The sequence below is a fragment of the Molothrus aeneus genome, chromosome 2 (genome assembly GCF_037042795.1).
Source record: "Molothrus aeneus isolate 106 chromosome 2, BPBGC_Maene_1.0, whole genome shotgun sequence".
Classification (NCBI taxonomy): domain Eukaryota; kingdom Metazoa; phylum Chordata; class Aves; order Passeriformes; family Icteridae; genus Molothrus; species Molothrus aeneus.
In genome coordinates, this window is record NC_089647.1 from 53453744 (window position 1) to 53474386 (window position 20643).

Sequence of the window (20643 nt, forward strand, 5' to 3'; positions counted from 1 at the left end):
ATCTGCCAAATGCCTAAACCAGAGACGGTAAGAGATTTGCGTGCCTTCCTGGGGATGACCGGTTGGTGTCGGCTATGGATCTATCAATACGGGATACTCGCCAAACCACTCTATGACTTACTAAAGGAAAGTAAGGGTGTTCTAGTTTGGACTCCCGAGGCAAAGGGAGCCTATAAGAGACTGAAACAGGAACTCATGAGAGCACCAGCCTTGGGTCTTCCAGACGTGACAAAACCATTCTGGCTGTTTTCTCATGAGCGACAAGGAATGGCCCTAGGAGTCCTAGCACAACAGTTAGGACCGCACAAAAGGGCTGTGGCCTACTTCTCCAAACAGTTGGATGAAGTGAGTAAAGGATGGCCTGGCTGTCTAAGAGCAGTAGCCGCAGTGATAATCAACATTGAAGAAGCCAGAAAGCTCACTCTGGGCCAGAAAATGACTGTGTTAGTAGCTCACACTGTGTCTGCTGTGTTAGAGCAGAAAGGAAATCACTGGCTGTCACCTTCCAGATTCCTAAAGTACCAAGCTATCTTGGCTGAGTCAGATGATGTTACTATCCAGGTAACTAACGTTGTGAACCCAGCTTCATTCCTAGAAGGGAAGACTTCAGCAGAACCCATCGAGCATGATTGCCTGGAAACAATCGAAGCCGTTTACTCCAGTCGCCCGGATCTCAAAGAAGAGCCATTCGAAGATGCTTGCTGGATGTGTGAAACTCTCAAAGAGAGTTGAGAGAGAGAAGATCTGAGGTTTCACAGTAAGCAGAATGGTTCACAAGTCTGTTATCTCTGTGAAAGGTCCACTTTTAACAGGCTGAAACTCCTTATGCATGATCAAACTTGAAAAATCCAAGAGCATCATGTGTTGCAATACAACCCCATGACTTTTAAGCTTAAAGCATCCAAAACAAACAAACAAAAAAACCCACTTAGAGCCTCAGATACCATGTTTGTCCACAGTTATACAGCACAGATACAATCCAATTAAAACAGAACCCTAAGCCATGAGTGCATTAGACATCCACTGCCTCTTGGCCTCAGGGCTGAGAACTGGCTCCTGCTTATCTTTCATTTTGCAGTATGGGCTTGGACATAACCAGGCCATGACCTTCATTTGTTCCAACCATTTCTCTGAAAACCCCACAGGAGCAGAGTGACATGGTGAGCACTGAGTCATATGGACTGGAATCTGGGATACCAACCATGCAATTAACACATGAATAGTGGTGGTTTTTCCAAGACTCATTTATCAAGGAACAAAAAAAGGTGCAGGTACAAGACTCTCATGTTTACCTTCTCCAACAAAGGTAACGTGACTTCAAGCCAACCACTTTATTTCATAGATGACAGCCTGAGTGAACCTTTATTTTTAGCTCATGCTAATCAGCTGGCTGTATGGCAGTGATTTCCCTGTGAGCTAGGATGCTCTCAGTGTTACTCCCCGAGGCTGAGACACACCTGATCGGCTGCAGGTTTCTAGTAAGTGACCTATGTCACACACAGTCTTGTACTATAGTGCCACTGGATTTTCTATTGGTAACTTTAAATCATTATCATATTCTCTGCAGTAACAGAGTAAACTTTGTTATCAAACTTCTTAAGTCTTACTTTTACAACATTTCTAATAAAACCACTTTTTTTGAAACCTTTGGCAGTGGTTTTTCAAGCATCTAAATTGCTCATCTGCGCCACCTCCTTGCTTCCCAAGGCTCCAACACATTCAAAAGCCACACACCTGCACAGCCATCCCTTGCTCCAATTCAGAGCCACCTCCTGCATCTGCACTCCATGTCTCCTAATGTAGCTTGTTTCTCTCTTACCAACAAACCCTGTGGTAAGCAATTCTGTGGCCCCCCTGTCCCCTACACAATATGGCACTGAGATGAGGTACACTGGATTTCTCAAGGATTTGTGTATGTCACAAATATGGAGAGGGGTGCAATCCAACAAAACCCAGTCATTTCTCTCCTGCTGCAGCAGGACTTGTCCAGCTCATTTGTAGCACAAACACAGCTCTGCAGAACTGTTCTGTTTAATTCTCTGTTCAGGACAATCTGCCCCACCGGATGCAACAGGCTTAGGTGTATTTGAACAATTCCTAGTGCCCAGACAGGTAGTCTTGCATTCATAATGAATTTCAGAAACCTGAGTTTTGCTAACTCAGCACTGTGGAGGAGCACAGAAAGCACCAAGGAACTGTTGCTCTCATCAGTTGTGTCTCTGCTGCAGATGACATGGAGCAGGAATTCTTCCAGTGCACTATGAACTTTGCTTGTGGATTAGAAGCAGGGAGGAGGAAGACCAATTACCTAGGAAAGGCTTGATGCCCGTTCTTAAGAGAAACAGTTCTATTTCTGTAAACTACAAAAGTGACATTTAAACGTAAATTTAAAAAATCATCAGGTGAAAGGCATTTTAGTTGAATGCAATTAGCACCACGGACTTGAGGGCTGTTTGCTGAGTAGTCATCCCTTCCAGCATATAAATTCCTAGGTACAAGATGCGTTGACAGTAGGAAAGCTTTTGCCTATAAGGTTTTTTTCCTGCACTTCTGAACTCCACAGTGACAGGAAATTTCTGTCTCTGGCATGCTTCCAGCTTCATAACCATAATCCCAGGTGAGTTCGGTTCCAGCTTTCACATGTCTAAGGAATAAAATAGTTCATTTGCTTGGACTAAGTGAAACAGTACTGTGCTAACAATTTGTCACCAACAACACACATGCAAACCACAAAATTGTAGGGGGCAGGGAGCATCACACAGGCAGCTTGGGATGGGAAGGAAACAAGGCAGACAAGGAGTTGTTGGCACACTCATGCTCCTTTAGCTATGGAAATTACAAATAGGGTTGGAGTCTATTGTCTAAAGAATGTGCTCTAACCTAGAGGGAAATTCTGGGAGACAAAAATCAAACAAAAAAACCCACTACAAAGCCAACCAAACAAAAAAACCAAAACAACAATCAAACAAAAAATCAAAACCAAAACAACAAAACAAAAACCACCAAAAGAAAAACCCAAAACCCCTTAAATCAAACCAAACCAAACCAGGAAATCCATGTAAGTGATACATCTAAATGAATAACACAGTTTTCAGTTTTGTTATTTTTCCTATGTACAGTGCATCACTGAAGTTTGAACAGATCTTTAGCTATATTGTTGAAGACTGTCATCTTTGGTCTGGCAGGCTACCTTTTAATGCAATTGCACTATTTACACCAAGCCCAAAACTCGGAATTAAACACGTGCTCCTCATGAACCAGCTGCTCTGGTAGTAAAATAGAAGAAATATCTAAGGCAAGAAATTCATTGTCCAGAATGAATGCCAAACTAAATACCTGAGATTACGATGCTGAGGAACAATTGATGGAAAATGTAAGAAAATATTAATATTGTGATGAAGAGAGTAATTCTCTGATGTTTCTCACTGGATATGGTATAGAGGACATCCAGTGAATTCCTAGGCAGCTGACTGAGAACAAACAATGAGGACTTTTCATACAGTACATAATTGCAGCCTGGAACTTGCTGACTTGAGATGGTCTAGAGGCACACAATTAAGCTCAATGATCCAGAGGAAGTGCTCAATTTAGAAAAGTTGTAAAAGAGTGATGCCTTTTACAAAAAGGCAAGAAAATGGAAGAGCCAGTGAAGGGAACTCTCCTTCAACAATCTTCTTCCCTAAGTGTCTTTGCTGGTCACTATTATCTCTCTCGAGTGGCCTCAGTCCTCACTACACTTCTTTACCAAGTACCTGAGCAAGAAAGACTCTAGCTAAAACAAAATCCTTTTTTGGATATATTTCAAAACATTGTCCTCAGTTCTTGGAGACCTCCATCTGTGTCAGTATGGAGCAGAGCAGCAAGGCTCCACAGAGGATCAGTGTTCTGTGGAACTGGTTTGTTGGCACAAAGTCTCCCCTCTCTGTTCTGTTCTCACCTAGTTTACTGCTGGCATGCATTCATGCATTCAGCCAACTTCATTCATACAATTCATCTTTCCTCTCCTGGGTTGAGCTGCTGTCATACTGTGTCTTGCTGGCACCAGCTGTCTGTAACTCTCCTTCTGTTAGACACTAAGGAAATATCTGCATCTCTTACTCTCAGAAGAAATTTTCACCTCTGTGTATCCTATTGTCACATCCCCAGGACATGCTGGGCTACACAAAGTCCTGCTTGTCTTGACAGCTCTGAGGAAAAGGACTGAAGCCAGCTTTTTGGCCCACAAAGTGTCTCAACCTTAATATCCTGTGGGGCTCAATCCTGCCCTATGTGAGACAGTTCTGGTGGCCATTCCTTGAGACACAACAGTGGGATGAGTGGATCTTGGCCTTCTGAATGACCATGCTGAGTAAAACCTATTTCTCCACTGAAGAAGATTATCACTGAAGTGGACACATAAAAATCAACCTTCTCTACTTTACATTTCAGTGCAAAACTGAAGTAAAACTCATTAATGATAACCAATGACTATTTCTTCTGCCTTTAGTGCACAATAAGAAGTCACCTCTAAGACAGTTTTATGCTTTTATGATCTAAGCATCTGCCCCACCCCTCAGTATAATTATAATCCAATAAGTGAGCAGTGGTTTTTTTTTCCTCCTAGTGCCTTGAATGAACAATATTAAACTTCCAGAAATTCACCTGTTTGTGAAGAATGCCACCCACGGAAAACTTCTGTTGTGAGTTTCTACAAACACACTTTGTGCAAAGAGATTTGGGCAGCAGCTGTGCTGTAAAACAGAAAATCTGAATTACTAACAGTCCAACACCACATCATTGGCTGAAAAATGATGTCAGATACCATTTTGTGTCAGGTATCTGTCACCAGTAAAGGTCGTTCCTTCCTTTCCGTCTTATCACCCAATGCCATTGCCAGGGCAGCAGTGCTAGGGAGCAAGCAATGGATTACATGACTGTGTGCTGGCCAAGTACAGGATGTGAAAGGTCTCTCAGGTGAGTTCATGGGAGCAGAAGGAAGGTTTCTGCAAGATGCACTACTAATATTAACACCATAATACCTCTGCAAGGAAGAACAGTTTAAACATATGCAAGGGTTTTGCTGTAAGACATATTCATGCCAATGAAGAGAAATAAATTATTTATATACCTGCAGATGAGTCTATGAACTATTTGTCTTAGCTGGAGGTACTTGGCAATTGAACAGCCAGTGTGACCCAACCTACTGTCCTGTCACCTGTGATGGCAGGGAGCACCACATGTGCCTTTCTTGTCATGCACCCACCACCCATACTGTTTATGTGCAAAAACTTTCTAGTCTAAGCTTAAATAAGTAAATGATGTATTTGCAGAGGCAACAAAGAGAACCCATGCAATTTAATACTTACATTTAGAAAACGACCCACATTTCCTTCTTTTGTGGCATCCAGTACATAAATATTTTCTTCATTACTGTTCTTGGGAAGCATGCCATCACCCTCAGACTCCTCACAAAGTGCATAATGTTTTGGCTGCCTGCTATTTTCTCTGCAGTCAGTTTTTAGGGGTGCATTGCTGGATGGCCTCACAACACAGGTGTCATCCAGCACACTGGACTTGCCACAATCAACACCCTGCAGTGACAGACCCTTTTTTTCACATCCTGCACTCTCTACACCAGCAGAGTCAGTCTGTCCAATGTCCATCAGATGTTCTTCCTTCTGCTGCTGGGTGCATTCTGTCAATGGACATATATGTTATTTCTCAACAGCAGCTTAATGCCAAAGCCTTTCCCTTGTTTGACCCCAAACTCTTAGCCACCCACTTTTCCCACATCCTCCAGAATCTAAGGAGCTTCCTTGCTATCTACAAGTCTATAACACAATTTTTCCATGTCTCTCATCAATCCTCCCAACAAATGATTGTTTCCTGCTGTGATGCCTAAAGCACTTGCTCAAGGTGCCTCTGAGTGACCTAGTGTCTCACTGTTCTCAAATCCCATTCCAGACTGACTTTTCCCACATAGCGTTTTTTATCATTCTCCATCTTAATTCCCAAGATAATCACAAACTGTAATTAAGACAGAAGCAAAATGGATGTGCAAATAGCATGAGTTTCACGCTGCCTCTCCAGCTTGATGTCCCCCCCACTGTTGCAGTGTGTCGGCGACACACTGCAACACCCCCCCAGTGTTATATCCTGTTTAATTTTTGTTGGCTGGAACAGGTACTGGGTGTGACACAACAAGATCTGCAAGGCTGACTTTCCCACAACTGCACAGTATTTGAGAAGCTGCTGTCTGGACAGTTCAACTTGTCTCAACATCTATGGACAGCATTGTTCTACTCTAAGAAGTGGCCTGCCCACACTGTCTACATTAAAGTCTATCCCGAGATGGGACACAACTGTACAAAGCATGCATACATACAATAGAGCTCTGCAAACCTACTTTGTTTTCCTTTCTTTGTTCCACTGGTTAGTTTTGTTTTGCTTGGCTGATGAATCTGAGAACTATCATCTTCATCTGAGCTGGCACTGTGGACCTGTGTATCAAATGAAAAGGCTGTGATGTGCTGCATGCAACTCTGGGCCAAAAGAGCATAGCAAGTGGCTTTTAGAATTCCAAGGCTGAAGTTTCAAAGCTATTGTAATGCATAGCTGTGGCTGAATTTAAGAAGTTAATACATTTACTGCAATGCAACATTTATCTTAATTTCAAATTCTCCTTCATAATAACCAGGAAAGAGTCCCCCAGTCATTAAGACATGTAACTAAGTGCTTAAGTCCCAATTATTTTACCAGAATTTTCAGTTGCTTAGCCAAATCCCAAACATGCTTTTTACACAGTTTCAATGAAATTACCAGATGTGGCAGAATTTCTGTCTCATCACAAAAAGGCAATTAGTTACAGGACCACTAGAATGGACAGCACTGCAAAATGTTTGCGTGAAACTTCCATGTGTATTTCTTAAGGTCAACAAATCCAGTAAAACCTACAGCATAAGTTTACACAGTTTTCCTCCTCTGCACATGTTTGCAGGCAACACTTCACACTCATAAAAGGTCAGGAGTCACATTCAGGTCAGTTCTCCCAACTCTGTTACTGTATGAGAAAACTGCATAGACATCCTGGAATTCCCTTCTCTCCCTGCTGTGCCATTCTTTGGGGAGACAGCACAAAAATATTATCACTCTGACCCCCTAACCCTGTACACAAGGGGTGCAGGGGGAGAATGATTACTTCAGGCTCTTGAGGAGTGTAAGTGAAGGGGGAAGAAGGGAAGGCCACGAGAGTAGGTAGTGCTGCTCCGGGGAAACGCGCTGAAGGACTGATAATGGAGAGGGGATGGGGTGCAGCTTCCAGCATGACAGCCTAGCTCACAGTGTGACCCAGTCTCATGAAGAAAGGTCATTAGAACTATCTAAACATACAAGATGAAAATATCAAAGTTAATATACATACTCAACACAGTGAAAAATGAATCTGTTAAAGCCACTTATTACCATTTTTAGCTGGTGATTGCGAAAAACAAGTGTTCTAGTTCCAGGCCTCCTCACTACTGCATTACTTGAGTTCTTTTGATGAACCCTGCACAGAAAGGTCAAAAGGAAATGATAAAATACAAACAGACCCATAAGTAACTCTCACAAGACACATTTCTCTAACAGTCTCTAGTTCCAGTCTCTTCTCTAGAAGGAACTACAGCACAGCCTGTGGTCTGGCCTCATCCCATGCTCTGTGAGTATTTTGTTTTTAATTGAGAACCTAGGCTAGGTTCTTTATTGCATTTGTAAGAAAGCAGTTGCTCAAACTTTTTTGAGAGATCAGCAGCTGCTTTTATATTCTTTTCCAGTTGTCATGCTGAGAACCAAATTGTCTGTTGCTTTACTATTATTATATCAGAGTATCTCAAAATAGAGCACCTACAGAGTTTTGCCTTTTCCTGCTACTACTTTCAACAGTTTTGACAGTACAGCTTTCAACTAGGAAAACAGATTCACTGCAGAAGTGAAGTATTGTCAGACTCTTAGCAGAAGAGGTTAAGGTTTCTGGCAGGAAAGGTTATGTTACAAATAACAAAAGGTTTACAGACTGGGAGCAAAGGGCAGAACAGCTGGTGGCTGATGTATTATCAAACCCTTCAGTGTCATCAAGTATCTTTAAACAATTTACTTCAAGTACACTTTAATAATTCTTTCAAATTAGCATTCCCATTAATGCCCTGAACAGATCAAGTACACCCAAGAGATGAACTGAATTTCTAGAAAATGCCAAGTGGTACACATAAGTAAAATTAATATAGAGGAAAAACTCTGTCCCACTAGAAGAAATAATTGGGAATTTAAAAAGAAGTTCAGAAAGAAAGAACACCACCCTCATATGAGGACATACTCTAAGTGATACAACAGAATTCCTAGATTAGCAGAATATTAGTTTTTTTATGCTTAAGCTTACTTTGATAAACTTACAGAGTTGATTTATTTTCATTATCCACAGTCTGAGACAAAGAATCCTGATTCTCAAGAATGTCATTTTTGGCAGTCTGCACTAGTTCAATCACTGAGTCTGAACGACCAAGGTCAAGTTTTCTTTTTTTGAAAGAAAAGTCATGGCCTCTATCATTCACTGCACTTTTCTCCTTCAGCTCTTGCTCACTATCTCCCAAAACTTCAGCTCTGCTCATTAATCTGCCTGAAAGAAAAAGAAAAGTTTTATTAGTATTTTTTTAAAATGCTTGTTTGCTGAGTCACACTCACTAGCACAGGTCAAACTTACATTAACAAATAGAAGAGCATTACTTGGGAAAGCAAAACATGAATGCTGTCTGTAATTCTATGATGTCAATATAGGCTGAAGTACAAACTGAATTAGAGAAGGGCATGTAGTAATAAGACGAAGGACAATGGCTTTAAACTAATGGAGAGCACATGTAGATTAGATATTAGTAAGAACTACTTCACTGTGAAGCTGGAAGGCACTGAAACAAATTGCCCAGAGAAGCTGTGAGAGCCCCATCTCTGGAAGTGTTCAAGGTCACTCTGGGTGGGGTGTTGAACCACCTGGTCTAGTGAAAAGTGTCCCTGCCCATGGTAGGAATGCAACTGGATGTTTTTTAAGGTCCCTTCCAACCCAAACAATTCTATGATTTTAAGATTTTTACTGAAGGAAAATTAGCCCTGGCATAGGATGCACTGATTTGTGATGGAAAAAAACAGCACTCTGAGATAGCTTTTGCTCCATTTGTTTGTCTGTCACCATATCATAGCAGAGCTTTTCAAAGTTCTTATTCATATTGATCATATTGCAAGTTAAGATTACATTGACACACTTCTCTTCCAACCCTGTATTTCCCTGTTCTCAAAAAAATCCAGGGCACACACCATGGGAGAGGAAGAATTATGCTACATGTCTTCACAGGTCCCCTCCTGCTACCTGAGTAAGTACAAACAAATGTCCCCTTGTCGATGTCATCCAGGCAGCGGACACCCCAGCCCTTCTTCTCCGTGTTGAACACTTGCAGCCTGACTTGAATGCCATGCTGTACAACTCTGTTCTGACACATCAGCTTGTCACACCTGCACAGCACACTACACTCATAAATCCTGTTCAGAGAAGAAAAACAAAGCACAACATAAATGGATGCATTAGCATAACAAAGTTCCTGTTATTAATTCCCCTTCTAAGCATCAACAAGGCAGTGGACTGAATTATAAAGACTCTGGCTAAAACTAGTTGTGTAGCAGTGCTCTGAAGCTTGTGACTTCATTGACTGCTGGTTCATTAATTTTAAGAGTCTGTCTGCCAGATTTTGGCATAAGTATACCTAAGATTACATACATTTTGGCATAAGAAAAACAAATGCTATATTTTTTGTTTTATAGGAATAAATCACACAGAAACAGAAATCCCTAAGAAGCACCTAATTCTATACTGAAACTGATTTTAGCAAGACAACATATGCCTGGACTTCACTGTAGCTGTCCATGCTAATGAAGCATTTCCAAAAGGACTCATAATTGTGGCTTTTTTTGCATCTGTTTCTGGGTTCTCTGACAACTTTAATTCTGCATGTCAGCCAAAAACTAACATCACACAGAGGACTGAAAGGGGCTCCTCAAGCCTGTAGATTCAAGCCTTTGGCTATTGCAGAAAGCTACCTTGCATAATTCCTCTCCTAGACACCTGAGAGTGTCATCTTCTCCAGGCCACCTAGTAATCCACTGGGGCTAAATAAGAGAAAGGGCAAACACTTGAAGCATTGGATGGCTTTTGGACATTCTTGGAAGAGTCACCCATAACCAAATCTGGCAAAAGCAGCTGGCTGATGCATCTTTAGGATTCTGGTCACTCTTCACACTTCTCCTGGACCTTGACCTAAGCTGTGAAAACTGTAAGATCTGCAATACAAAATTTTTTTTTTCCTCCTTTAATTCAAGTCACAATAATTATTTTTTATCATCCTGATCTGTCACTAAAATTGTGACAAAAATGGAAGGTTTCAGTAATCCAAAAACTCCAGATATTTTAATCCTGTGGCACTTAGACTGAACTATTAACTGCTGTTTTATTTGTATGCTCTTATTTTACCTCTGTAGTCTTTCTTACCCACTAGGAACAGGTCCCTCCAGTCTCTTGTAACGGTACCCACGGGATCTTTTACTACTTGGAGACAGAGAAATTTTACTACAGCCTCTTGCTGTTAGCTGTAGGCATGCACATTTTGACCTAAAAATAAGAGTAAAACATCTCAGAATGAATTTGAAGCAGTATAAATCAATCATAAATCCAGGTAATTTGAAATGCACTTGACTATACACACACACACACACACACACACACACACACACACACACTTCCATATACACACCTGTATTCCCCCTCCCTGCTCCATTTACTCCACAAGTCTCTTGGCTGGTTACCTGTACTTTAAAATAACCATGTTCTCTCCACCCCAACCCCATTCTTCTGCCAAGCTCCGTAAATGGCACATTTAAACAGCTAAAGTACAACAGAAACTTATCATAGGCAGGACACCGTCAAATGGATCAAATGAATAAAAAACATCTCTTCTGGCACAGCATCCCAGCCTGTTTGCCACTACTCAGTTACCTTCCTCCCTCCTTAGCCCTCAAGAAGTGAAGAATTTTACACTGTGGAAAATTCAAGCAACAGTGTCTTCACCATTTTATGGCATGACAACTTCAAAGAGTCACAGTGATTGTGCAAATCCCAAACTCCAAAACTGCACATTAAAAGCATCTCAATTCTTGTGGGACTTCAGTGCAAAGAAGGGGCATGCTGTGTGCTTGCTGGTTCTCACCACCCAGCTGAAACTAAATTACTAAAATTTGGTTTCATTATACCAGGCTGTGATTTCAAGCTTTTGTTGGGTCATGAGCAACTATGTTGCACAGCAGCATGTGCAACTGCCCTAGCTGTTAATAATACAAAATGGATGCAACACCAAATAATGCCTACAGAGAGAGAGAGATCAGACAAACATCCTTCAAGAAAGCAGACAAAAATACCACCAAACTTAGCATATGCTAACTGTGGCAGGTTTCCACAGTGTCTGTAGCTTAGTTACTGGGATTTAGAAAAAGATGACAACAAGCAAGAGTATTGGAACTGCTCAGACCACAAATGTATTCTGTAACCACTGCATTTTGTAGTTCTATTTAGACAAGGGGAAGGACAACATGTAGATGTTGGGAACGAGGATGTTTCTTCATCTGTCCTCAGTAACCCTCTAAGTCCCAAATTATCTAATCCCTCAAGGCTGTCCCACCCCATCTACAGGATGTCATTTAACAGTAGAAGAAATGCAGCAGAAATTGTCAGGCAGGATCCTTCCCTGCCTGCCACGAAAACAAGCCTGTCTCTGCTGGCACAAGACTACCTTCCCTACTCTTTTTCCAAAGCCAAGATATCTGCTTGTCAGCTCCACCTGGAGAAGAAGCACTGCCAGTTTGGAAGAAAGGAAAAGGAACACAATAATCAGCCTGTTGATCGCTTCCTTCCCTACAACAGAGGGTGGACCAGTGGGAGCACCCAAGCTCTGGAGAAGAGAAAGACACAATGGTGTCAGTCAACACAAAGCATGGCACAAGATATTCCAGCAGCGCTGGTCCTGTTTGGTACTGCGCCTTCACACCCCACCACCCTGCTATTGAGGCATCGTGTGTCACTGGCCTGAGATGAGATCTTTCTACCCACCTATCGATGCAGCCATCTGTGCAGTCACAGGAATCAACAAACAGGCTGGAGAGATTGTTGAGATAATATCCACGTGGCCATGAGGACTTCCGATACTTGAAATAAGGCAATCTTGCGTGGTCGAGATTGTTACAGAAGGAGATGGGCACAGACTCGGCTCCGTCGCTAATATCGAACTCAAACACCAGGGGCTCGGGATTCATGGTGTTCCTGCCCAACAGCACATAGGTGTTGAAGGAGAAGTGATCTACAAATAAGAAATTGCACTCTGTTTCAAACAAGTAGTTCCGCACATCTCGAAAGCTTCTCAGACTCCGACCACAAGGAGCTTTGTAATTCACATCCAGCGGCTTCGAAAGGCAGTCTGCTTTTGCATGGCGTCTTTGGAAGTCAAACAGGATGGGGATCTTCAGAGGATTTTCACCCTTGTAGGAACCCACTGCTCTGTTGGCAAGACATGCACTAGAGCACTTGTGGTTCTGATACTGAACATTTAAAGGTAAACCTTGAATTTTGCTTGGTGCTTCTTTACTCCCTGAGCAGGTTTTTTCCACGTCCTCTTTTTCACTACTTGAAGTAAAAGAGTTAAAAAAACAGAAGGAAGAGCAACATCTTAGATAACCAGTGCTGTGTTCAGTTTTTTAGCAGTTCAATATTTTTAGCCCCATTGCTAGAAGCCCAAGGTTTCACATGGTATAATTGTCCTAACAACATATAAAGACATATCCAGTTACATTAAAAAAAAAGCTTCTTCCCAGAACTTACATGCTAAAACACAGCAAGGAAATTTTTAAAAAAAGGAACGATGTATTTACCCCCATCTTTCAAATCAGTACCTGAGGCTAAATACTAAACACAGAGAGACTAAGTTACACACCTGACAATCTGCACACTAAGGAAAGCCTGAGAACTGATGTTCAAGTCCTAACCCTGACAACAGTCATGAACCTTATTCACAACCACGCCCTATTGTGCAATGTTCTCATGTGGGAAATTAGACAAGTCTATCCAAAATCTCAGGTTTTCCACATAGGTCAAGTTAAAAACATCTTCACTTTGAAACTTGAAGGATCCAAACTGGGTTTAAAACACTGACTTTAGAAACACAAATCGTAGAACTCTCTCAACTGCAGTAGAAAATATGTCAGATAAGGAACGGAAAGAAGGCACTGACCTGTCAGAAGCTTCTACAGTGTCTGCAGCATTGTCACCTGGAAGAAGAGGCTGCAGTTTGGGTTTGGTTTCCTGTGCACCATCTCCATTCAACTCATCACTTACTGAAAAAAACTGAATGTGAGCAAACTCTTCATCAAACCAGATTTCAATTTATGATTGAATTTACTTTACTTGCTGAAGAGATAATTAACAAAACACATTACAAACAAGGCATTGCCATGAACTACAGCTAACAAAAAGCTTGTTAGCAAGTGTCCCACTGAAAAACCTTCCATGTGGTTTTCAAAGTGACCAGAAAGAACACGCACATGAAACACATTTACAGAACTCCCTTCATTGTTAGAGATAAAAGGATGCCAAGCTATTACAGCCAGTGGAGCCATGCACAGGATACTGCTCACAGGGAGCTCAGGTTCATAAGGGCTTACTGGCTCAAATTCTCTTCCCATGGTACAGGTATTATACATATACACACAACCACAAAAATACAAACCCAGGTGAGAGTTCACAGTTCAGTACTTGAGGAAATTAATAATTAGGTTTTCCTTATTGTAAGGCTAATGGCCTTCTCAGATCTATTTCATTGATTTCAAAGAAGGGAATTGAGCTTCTAGTGAGTAAAACAAGACAAATTAAATCCACACACCAAACAAACACAATGGAAATGCACATACCATTTGGCAAGGTTAAGAGATCACCTAGATTAGCTTCATTCACCAGTGCCCAAGCCTGCCAGCATTCTATGCAAAAAAACCAAACCAAAACAGATACTAAGTTGGATTTAAGTGATGATAATAGGTAAAACAAGGTGTTAAATCCTCCACAGACACTTTTTTCTCCTCACTTGCTCACCTAGAGCATCTCAAGACTGATACTACTCGAAACGTGCTGCACCAGAGGCCTGTGCAGACACATCTAGGAATTACAAAATTGTTACAGCTCACAGCACTGTGAATTGCTGTGAATTGGCACTCAATATCTATCAGCTTTTGGAAAGCTGCTGGAATGTTTCCAAACACACAAACTGGTGGCCTACAGTGGCAGCAATATATATCAAGACAATTTAGTGTAAGCTTCTACCTTGGTCATCAGACTGATCATCTTCAGGCTAAGAAGTGCTAGAACTTGGCAGACTGAATTAATGCTACTTCTAAATTGGTGGAAATGGCCTTCAGATAGAAGAATGCAAGACACCCTTTCTGTCTCAACCTCTTACCCCATGCCATAAATATTATAAGCTGGCAGACAACTCTCAGCAAAATCCACCTTAATATTTTAGCTTGAAACCTTTACAGAAGAAAGCACTGAAAAATTCAAACTGAACTTTATCACAGATTCATTGCATCATCTGGGGATTCAAGTTCAACTTTTATCTCTGCACTGCTTTGATATTTTGTTGTAACAGTCAAGATGTGGGAGCTCAAGAACATAAAAAAACTGCACTTCCAGTTTAGAGGAAGTGCTCTATATATAATGCAGAGTGTGTGGCTACATTAGTTTAAAAGCATCTTACACCACTGTACATTTTCTTGCACAAAAAAACCCCAATAAGGTCCATAGATTACATTTATATAGGTGACTTAGCAAAAAGAAGCAATTTTACTCAATTAAATAAACCAGTAAAAAGAAATCTGTGTACTGCTCCAAGCTTATCAGAATTATGATTTTAGTGTATTTTGATGTAGATAGAGGAAGCTTCTTTCCTTGAAATCAGGAACAATCTGAAATGCATTAGTGTCACATTTTTCTACTATTGTTTCATGTTATAATGGTGTCTCTGATAAAAAATAATACTGAGGTGATTATTATCCTACCCCAAAACCACTCAATTCACTGAAAACAGCCTGAAAGGCTAAAACTTCTGATGATATATGAAACACAAGGCACTGCAGATATTTCATTACTTCTCAAAAATGAATATTTCAGTTCCATGTGCTTAAGAGCCATTCATTGTTGAAAAAGTATACAGGCAAAACGAGAAAATAGCCAATTGTACCTGAAATTACTTTTCTTTTTAAAAAAAAAAAAAAAAAGATATTTTTAAAGTGCTTAAAACCACCAACAGCTAAGTTATTAAAATTCAGAGATATCTGGATTATGGCAGATATCACACAGACCTACACAATGCAGGCCACAGCTACTCTGCAGTTCAGTTTAATCACCACAAGGATTTCAAACCTTGGTTTGTTGCAGTTCCATTCTTGATCTTTTCCTTCAGCGAGGACAGCACATTTTGCAGCTGCTCAAATATGACATCCACTCTTCTACCTCCCAATTGTGTCCAAAATATCTTCACATCACCTGAAATGCAAATTACCATTTACAGCTCCTGAGAAGTCTAAAAACATGCAAACTCCTAGTGGACTATTCAAAGGTTCCCAGTCATTTAATTTGGAGTCACTTCTGAAAAAACAATCAGTACAGCAGGATTCATTAAAACTCCAGAAGTCTATTCCTAAACCTAATCAAGAAAGTGAAACAGAAGTCAAGTGATGAACTGGAGTGGCTTCCAATTGGTGCACAATGCTCCTTCAAGCAACTTTTTAAGCAGGTCACAAAGGCAGCTGTGGAAGCCTTTCTTCAAAGACCAGCAAATGAGTCTCACTAAAAATGAATCACTGAAATTCACAAAAGCGACACAGGAGAATATTTTCAACTGAATGAACCGAATATTTTACTTGACAAAAGACACTGGGATTTTTTTTTATAGCTGTAACCTCTCTTATCTGCACAGGCTGACTATCCTGTCCCATCATTAGTTTTGGTAGGTTTTGTCAGGGAAAAAACTTCCAAAATATTTTCAGATAAAAGCAGTTTGATAAATATTGTTCAACAAGGGGTATCAGTTGAAATAACTAAGACACGCCATATATCATGCCCCCTTCCTCTATGAGAAATATTGATAAAGAACATTTTGTTTAAAGAAATGTTTTTTAAGCTACTGGTTTAGAACCTCTTCTCTTTCAAAGGTACGTATGTACCTTTGAGGTGCTAAGCCCAATCAAGAAGGGTCTTGTAAAAATTTTAGCTGTGAATCTTTGTCAAGAACTGTGAAAAGGAAATACGTTTCAGTGTGTCAAAAGATGATGGCAGAACAAAGAACCAGCTCTTTCTCAGTTAATTTTGCTCTTCTTCAATGACCAAGCACAAAAGCATAAGCTAATCTGTTTTCCTACTCAATTTTTAGAGGTGGAGTCACCACTGTCACCACACTAGGTTTTACATTTCACTTTCAGAAAGCAAATCTCTGTTGGTGCTGGGATAACACCTTCCCAGCAGTCAAGAAATACTGCATTCCTTTCAGGCTCATAAATAATATTCCTTAATTTTTTGACTTAGTAGAGAATGACTTCTGTCACCCAGGGTACCTGAAGCCCAGTGATGCTATGGCAGTGTGGTTACTCTCAAAAGCACCACGACAGCAGTGAAAGAAGTAACAAACTTTGGTCACAACAACCCCTGCTGTTCATGTCACCAGCAGCTAAAGGCATAATATTTAATATCAACAGGAAATAATAAAAGTACTTTTCTCTCGTGAAATAGCTTGATTTGGCACTAACTCTCAACAAAATTTAATGATCTCTTATATTAACAGAAATTTTTTTAAACATGTGGAAAGCCTAAAGTCCAATTACAGAAAAAGTCACAACATTTTTTGGAAACCTGTACTACTGGTCCAAGGGACACCACCTGCCCTGTGCCATTCCCACCCTTTTGCTGTGCATGACAGTATCACAAATTTAATATAACAAAAAGTATATTTAATATTTGTGTTTAAAATAAAATTTTTAAAACACATTCAATTAAAAATATGCATTTTGAACTTCTAGTAATAAGTTTGTCCACTGCAGATTAAAACTTTTGTCCTTATTCATTACATGTTTTCAGCTATTTCCATACATTGACTAAATGTGGGTAGCACTGTGGATGGATTAATTCCAAGGATGGGTAACAGAACAGTTTCTTGTTTCTGGGTCCTCAGCTATAATAATGTGTAGGCCATAGGGAAATAAAACACTCACCTTGGAAATGCCTCCCCAGTTCTCATGCTGGAGTGCCCCAACACTCCAGCAGCAAAATCTTTGTTTTGCACAGAGAAGCAAAGATTGCATTTTTGTTCATAGTATAACTTTCATTTCAAAAAAGACAGATGTCCACATCACTAAACTCTCCAGTGCTAATGCTGCTACCACCAATCACAGCCAGAAGGACAGGAAATGAGCAGACACCAGCTACATCTACCTTGTCAGCATTGAGTACCATCTCTCCAGCTGATGGATCAGGGTGTGCACTGGCACCTGGCTGGAGGGATTTTCTTTTCCCTTTATAGAATCCTTGTGACCACATATCTCTTTTTTCCCAGCATTGTGCAGGGCAGTGATGCTAGAGCAAGGAACAAGCAGCCAAGGTCAGGGCTACTTACTCCAGCCACCAGATAAACAAGCTGGGTGCATGTTTCCTGTAGTGCTGCTTACAAACCTCTTACACCATAAAAGGAAAACTATTGTCTTCCAGTAGTAATTTTCATATCAGAAGCAGTGCAAATATACATTCCTTTTCTATTTCCCTCTATAAATCCAAATTATACTACCTTCAGTGCTCTCCTCCCTGGAACTGGTAAGGTTCTCCTCTTCAAAGAGGCCACACAGCACTGCAAGAGATGCAGAATGGCCAAGTGAGTGAGAGATTGGGTGAGAAATTAAAAATAATTGTACTTACTGAGCTTTTCAAAATTTATACTAGTAAATACTGCAGTGGGCATGAGTGGAGGAGCACTGTGTGAGAATATGTTGTGTTGAAATAGTCACTCCCCTTTCAAACAGTCATCCCATGCCTTGTCAAGATCTAGCTGAGGAACACTCAAACAAGCAGTGTGAGTAAAATTTTTTTACTTGGGTCATTTCTTGCTGTCCTTCAAGCATGAAGCTGTTACAAGATGACCTGAACTTTCCAGTACATTCAGATGAGCCTCCGCAACCCCCCTGTCCATTAACTCACGGTTGTTTTTTTTTTGTTTCCTAAACTGATGTGCTCAGTACAGCAGTACTATAACTAAACCAATTTATTTAGGGGGGAAAAAAAGGAAAGCTGTTTTTAGGTACATAAATTACTGAATTTGTTTCTTGACAAATGCAAGATACCCTTCACTGCAAGAATACTAAGTAAGCCAGCACTCTTCAACACTGCAAGAATACTAAGTAAGACAGCACACATTGAAGATTCCAAATTTTTATCTCCATGAATCACGGAATTAAATAGGTTGGAAAAGACCTCTGAGAGCATCCAGTCCAACCCATGACCGAGCTGCAGGACGCAAACTGGACCTTGGCACTGAGTGCCACATCCAGTCTTCCCTTAAACACCTGCAGGGACGGTGACTCCACCACCTCCGTGGGCAGCCCATAATGACACAGACAGCGTAAAACATGCCTTATTTACGTTCGCTCCTTCATCTTTTCTATGCTGTAACTGAAAAAAGAAATCAACCCCAAACTTGCCATTCATTCTGGATACCCCACTGAGTTGAACAGGAAAATAGGTCAAGACAGGTGACTCCTAAAAATGTTTCTTACAAGACTAATGGCTGCCCAAAACATGCATATATATACATATGTAGCTATAATTTTTTCAAAGGCTTACTGCTTTTCTCTTCCATTCTCCGGGTCTCTGATCGGAGAGCTGTCACCGGCGCTGTGACGGCGCCGAGCCCGGCTCAGGTCGGGGTCTCGCTGCGCTCCGCCACGGCCGCAGGGCCCGCGCCAAGGGCCGGCGGGCAGGGGCCGTGGTGCCGGTGGGGCTGGCAGGCCGGCATGGGGCGTGCCTGCGGCCAGGGCTCGGGCCCCAGGTCACTCCCGCACCCCTCGGGGCCTCGGCCAGGCCCCCGCCGGCTTCTTCTGCTGCTGCTGCTGCTTCTTCCCTTCTCCTCCTCCTCCTCCTTCTCCTTCTCGCCCAACGCTGCACCCGGGCTGCCGACCGCCAGGGGGCGCAACCCCGCCGGGGAGCGCGAGAACGGGGATGTGGGCGGCCCCACATGAGGCGGGGCCGCGCGCGCGCAGCCCTTCCCTCTCTTCCCATTGGTTGCGGCGGCAGGAGGGGCGGCGTCAGCGACCAATGGAGAAGCAGGGGGGCGGGGCGGGGGCGGGGCCGCGCGGCGGCGGAGAGGCGGCGCAGGCGGGGCGGGGGCACGGCCGAGGGACTGGAGGTGCGTCCGCCATGTTGGAGGGGGCGGGCCGGGGGGCGGGCTGTGCGCGGGGCTGTGGGGGCGCCGGCGCCATCTTGGGGCTGGGAGGAGAGCGGGGCGTTGGGTGGGTGTCCGGCTGCGGTGTGCTCATTAATGTATCGTAAATTAAAGCGTTTGGTACGTGGAGTTGCATAACATCGCTGCTGGCCTCTGCTCTTCTTCCTTGCTGGCTGCGCTGCTGCCGTATGGAGCGCTAAGTTGTCGCTGCCCTTTTCTGTTCGAAATGCGAAAATAAAGTTTGGTATCTCCATTTATAATTTTCAGCTCCGTTGCCTTTGCGAGTGTTGGTGTTGTGGTTATGTAAAGATGTTTTTCACGGGGGAAAAATATAACCTACTCTTAAAAAAGCGCGGAGGGTGCTTTTTTGTCGCTTCTTTTTTTGCCACCGCTTTAAAACTAGAGATAAACATGCTTAAATAATTGCGAAAATATTTCCCATCTTGTCGATATCTCGTGGCGGGGGGTAGAAATGTGATTATTGTGGGGACAGGAATGCTGTGTTTACGTGACGTGGAGCTCTCATCTGACCCAAGATCCTCCAGAAGATTTTGATGTCCAGCATCTGCTTTGTACTTGTATAAAACCTTTTAAATGTTTACACAGACGTGCCTTCATCTGTGGCTGAAGCTCAGCCCATATGAGAGCTGCCCAGGTCCCCAGACAGGAATGAGACAACTCACAGCAGCATTGCTGGGAAGAGGATGGCTCAGCACTCCTGATGTGCTGGCAAATCTCTCAATAAAATAGTAGTTTATTATGTTTTATAAAAGGGACTTCTCCCTTGTAATTGTTCATTTTAAAATTAAGCACAAGCTTTTCTTGCTCTTGGAATATTCTGCATTATGAGGTGATGCTTGCAGATTAATCTGGCTTTGCTGAATTATTAATAAATGTGCTTGTGAATGCTGAATGTTAGGGAACACTTGTGGCTTTACAATTGTATATACAGAATAAACGAAATGCAGAGAGGATGGAGCCATATGCTGGAAGAATCTGAAAGAACATGACTACCTGCCTTGGACAAATTTTGCATTTTTGAATATATTAGAAAGTACTAATAGATTTTGCTTGC

The 20643-nt window shown here is 41.9% G+C and overlaps 1 protein-coding gene across 5 annotated transcripts; it reads right to left on the reverse strand.

The window, feature by feature from the left end:
• Positions 1–928: 928 nt before the first annotated feature.
• On the reverse strand, positions 929–19273 carry SETDB2 (SET domain bifurcated histone lysine methyltransferase 2). 5 transcript variants are annotated; one of them, XM_066544970.1, is made up of 15 exons: positions 18971–19273; positions 17922–17981; positions 15509–15631; positions 14005–14070; positions 13329–13431; positions 12155–12724; positions 10544–10663; positions 9371–9540; positions 8407–8629; positions 7441–7525; positions 6386–6479; positions 5346–5674; positions 4642–4730; positions 2574–2644; positions 929–2540 (listed from the first exon to the last, which is right to left on the reverse strand). In XM_066544970.1, exons 1-15 carry the CDS (start codon positions 18984–18986, stop codon positions 2527–2529), a joined length of 2133 nt encoding a protein of 710 aa, XP_066401067.1. In that variant the 5' UTR covers positions 18987–19273; the 3' UTR covers positions 929–2526. The 5 variants fall into 5 exon arrangements, with proteins under 5 accessions (XP_066401067.1, XP_066401066.1, XP_066401065.1 ...); XM_066544969.1 differs by having other exon boundaries at positions 929–2644; positions 12155–12721; positions 18971–19272; XM_066544968.1 differs by having other exon boundaries at positions 929–2644; positions 18971–19272.
• Positions 19274–20643: the final 1370 nt, after the last annotated feature.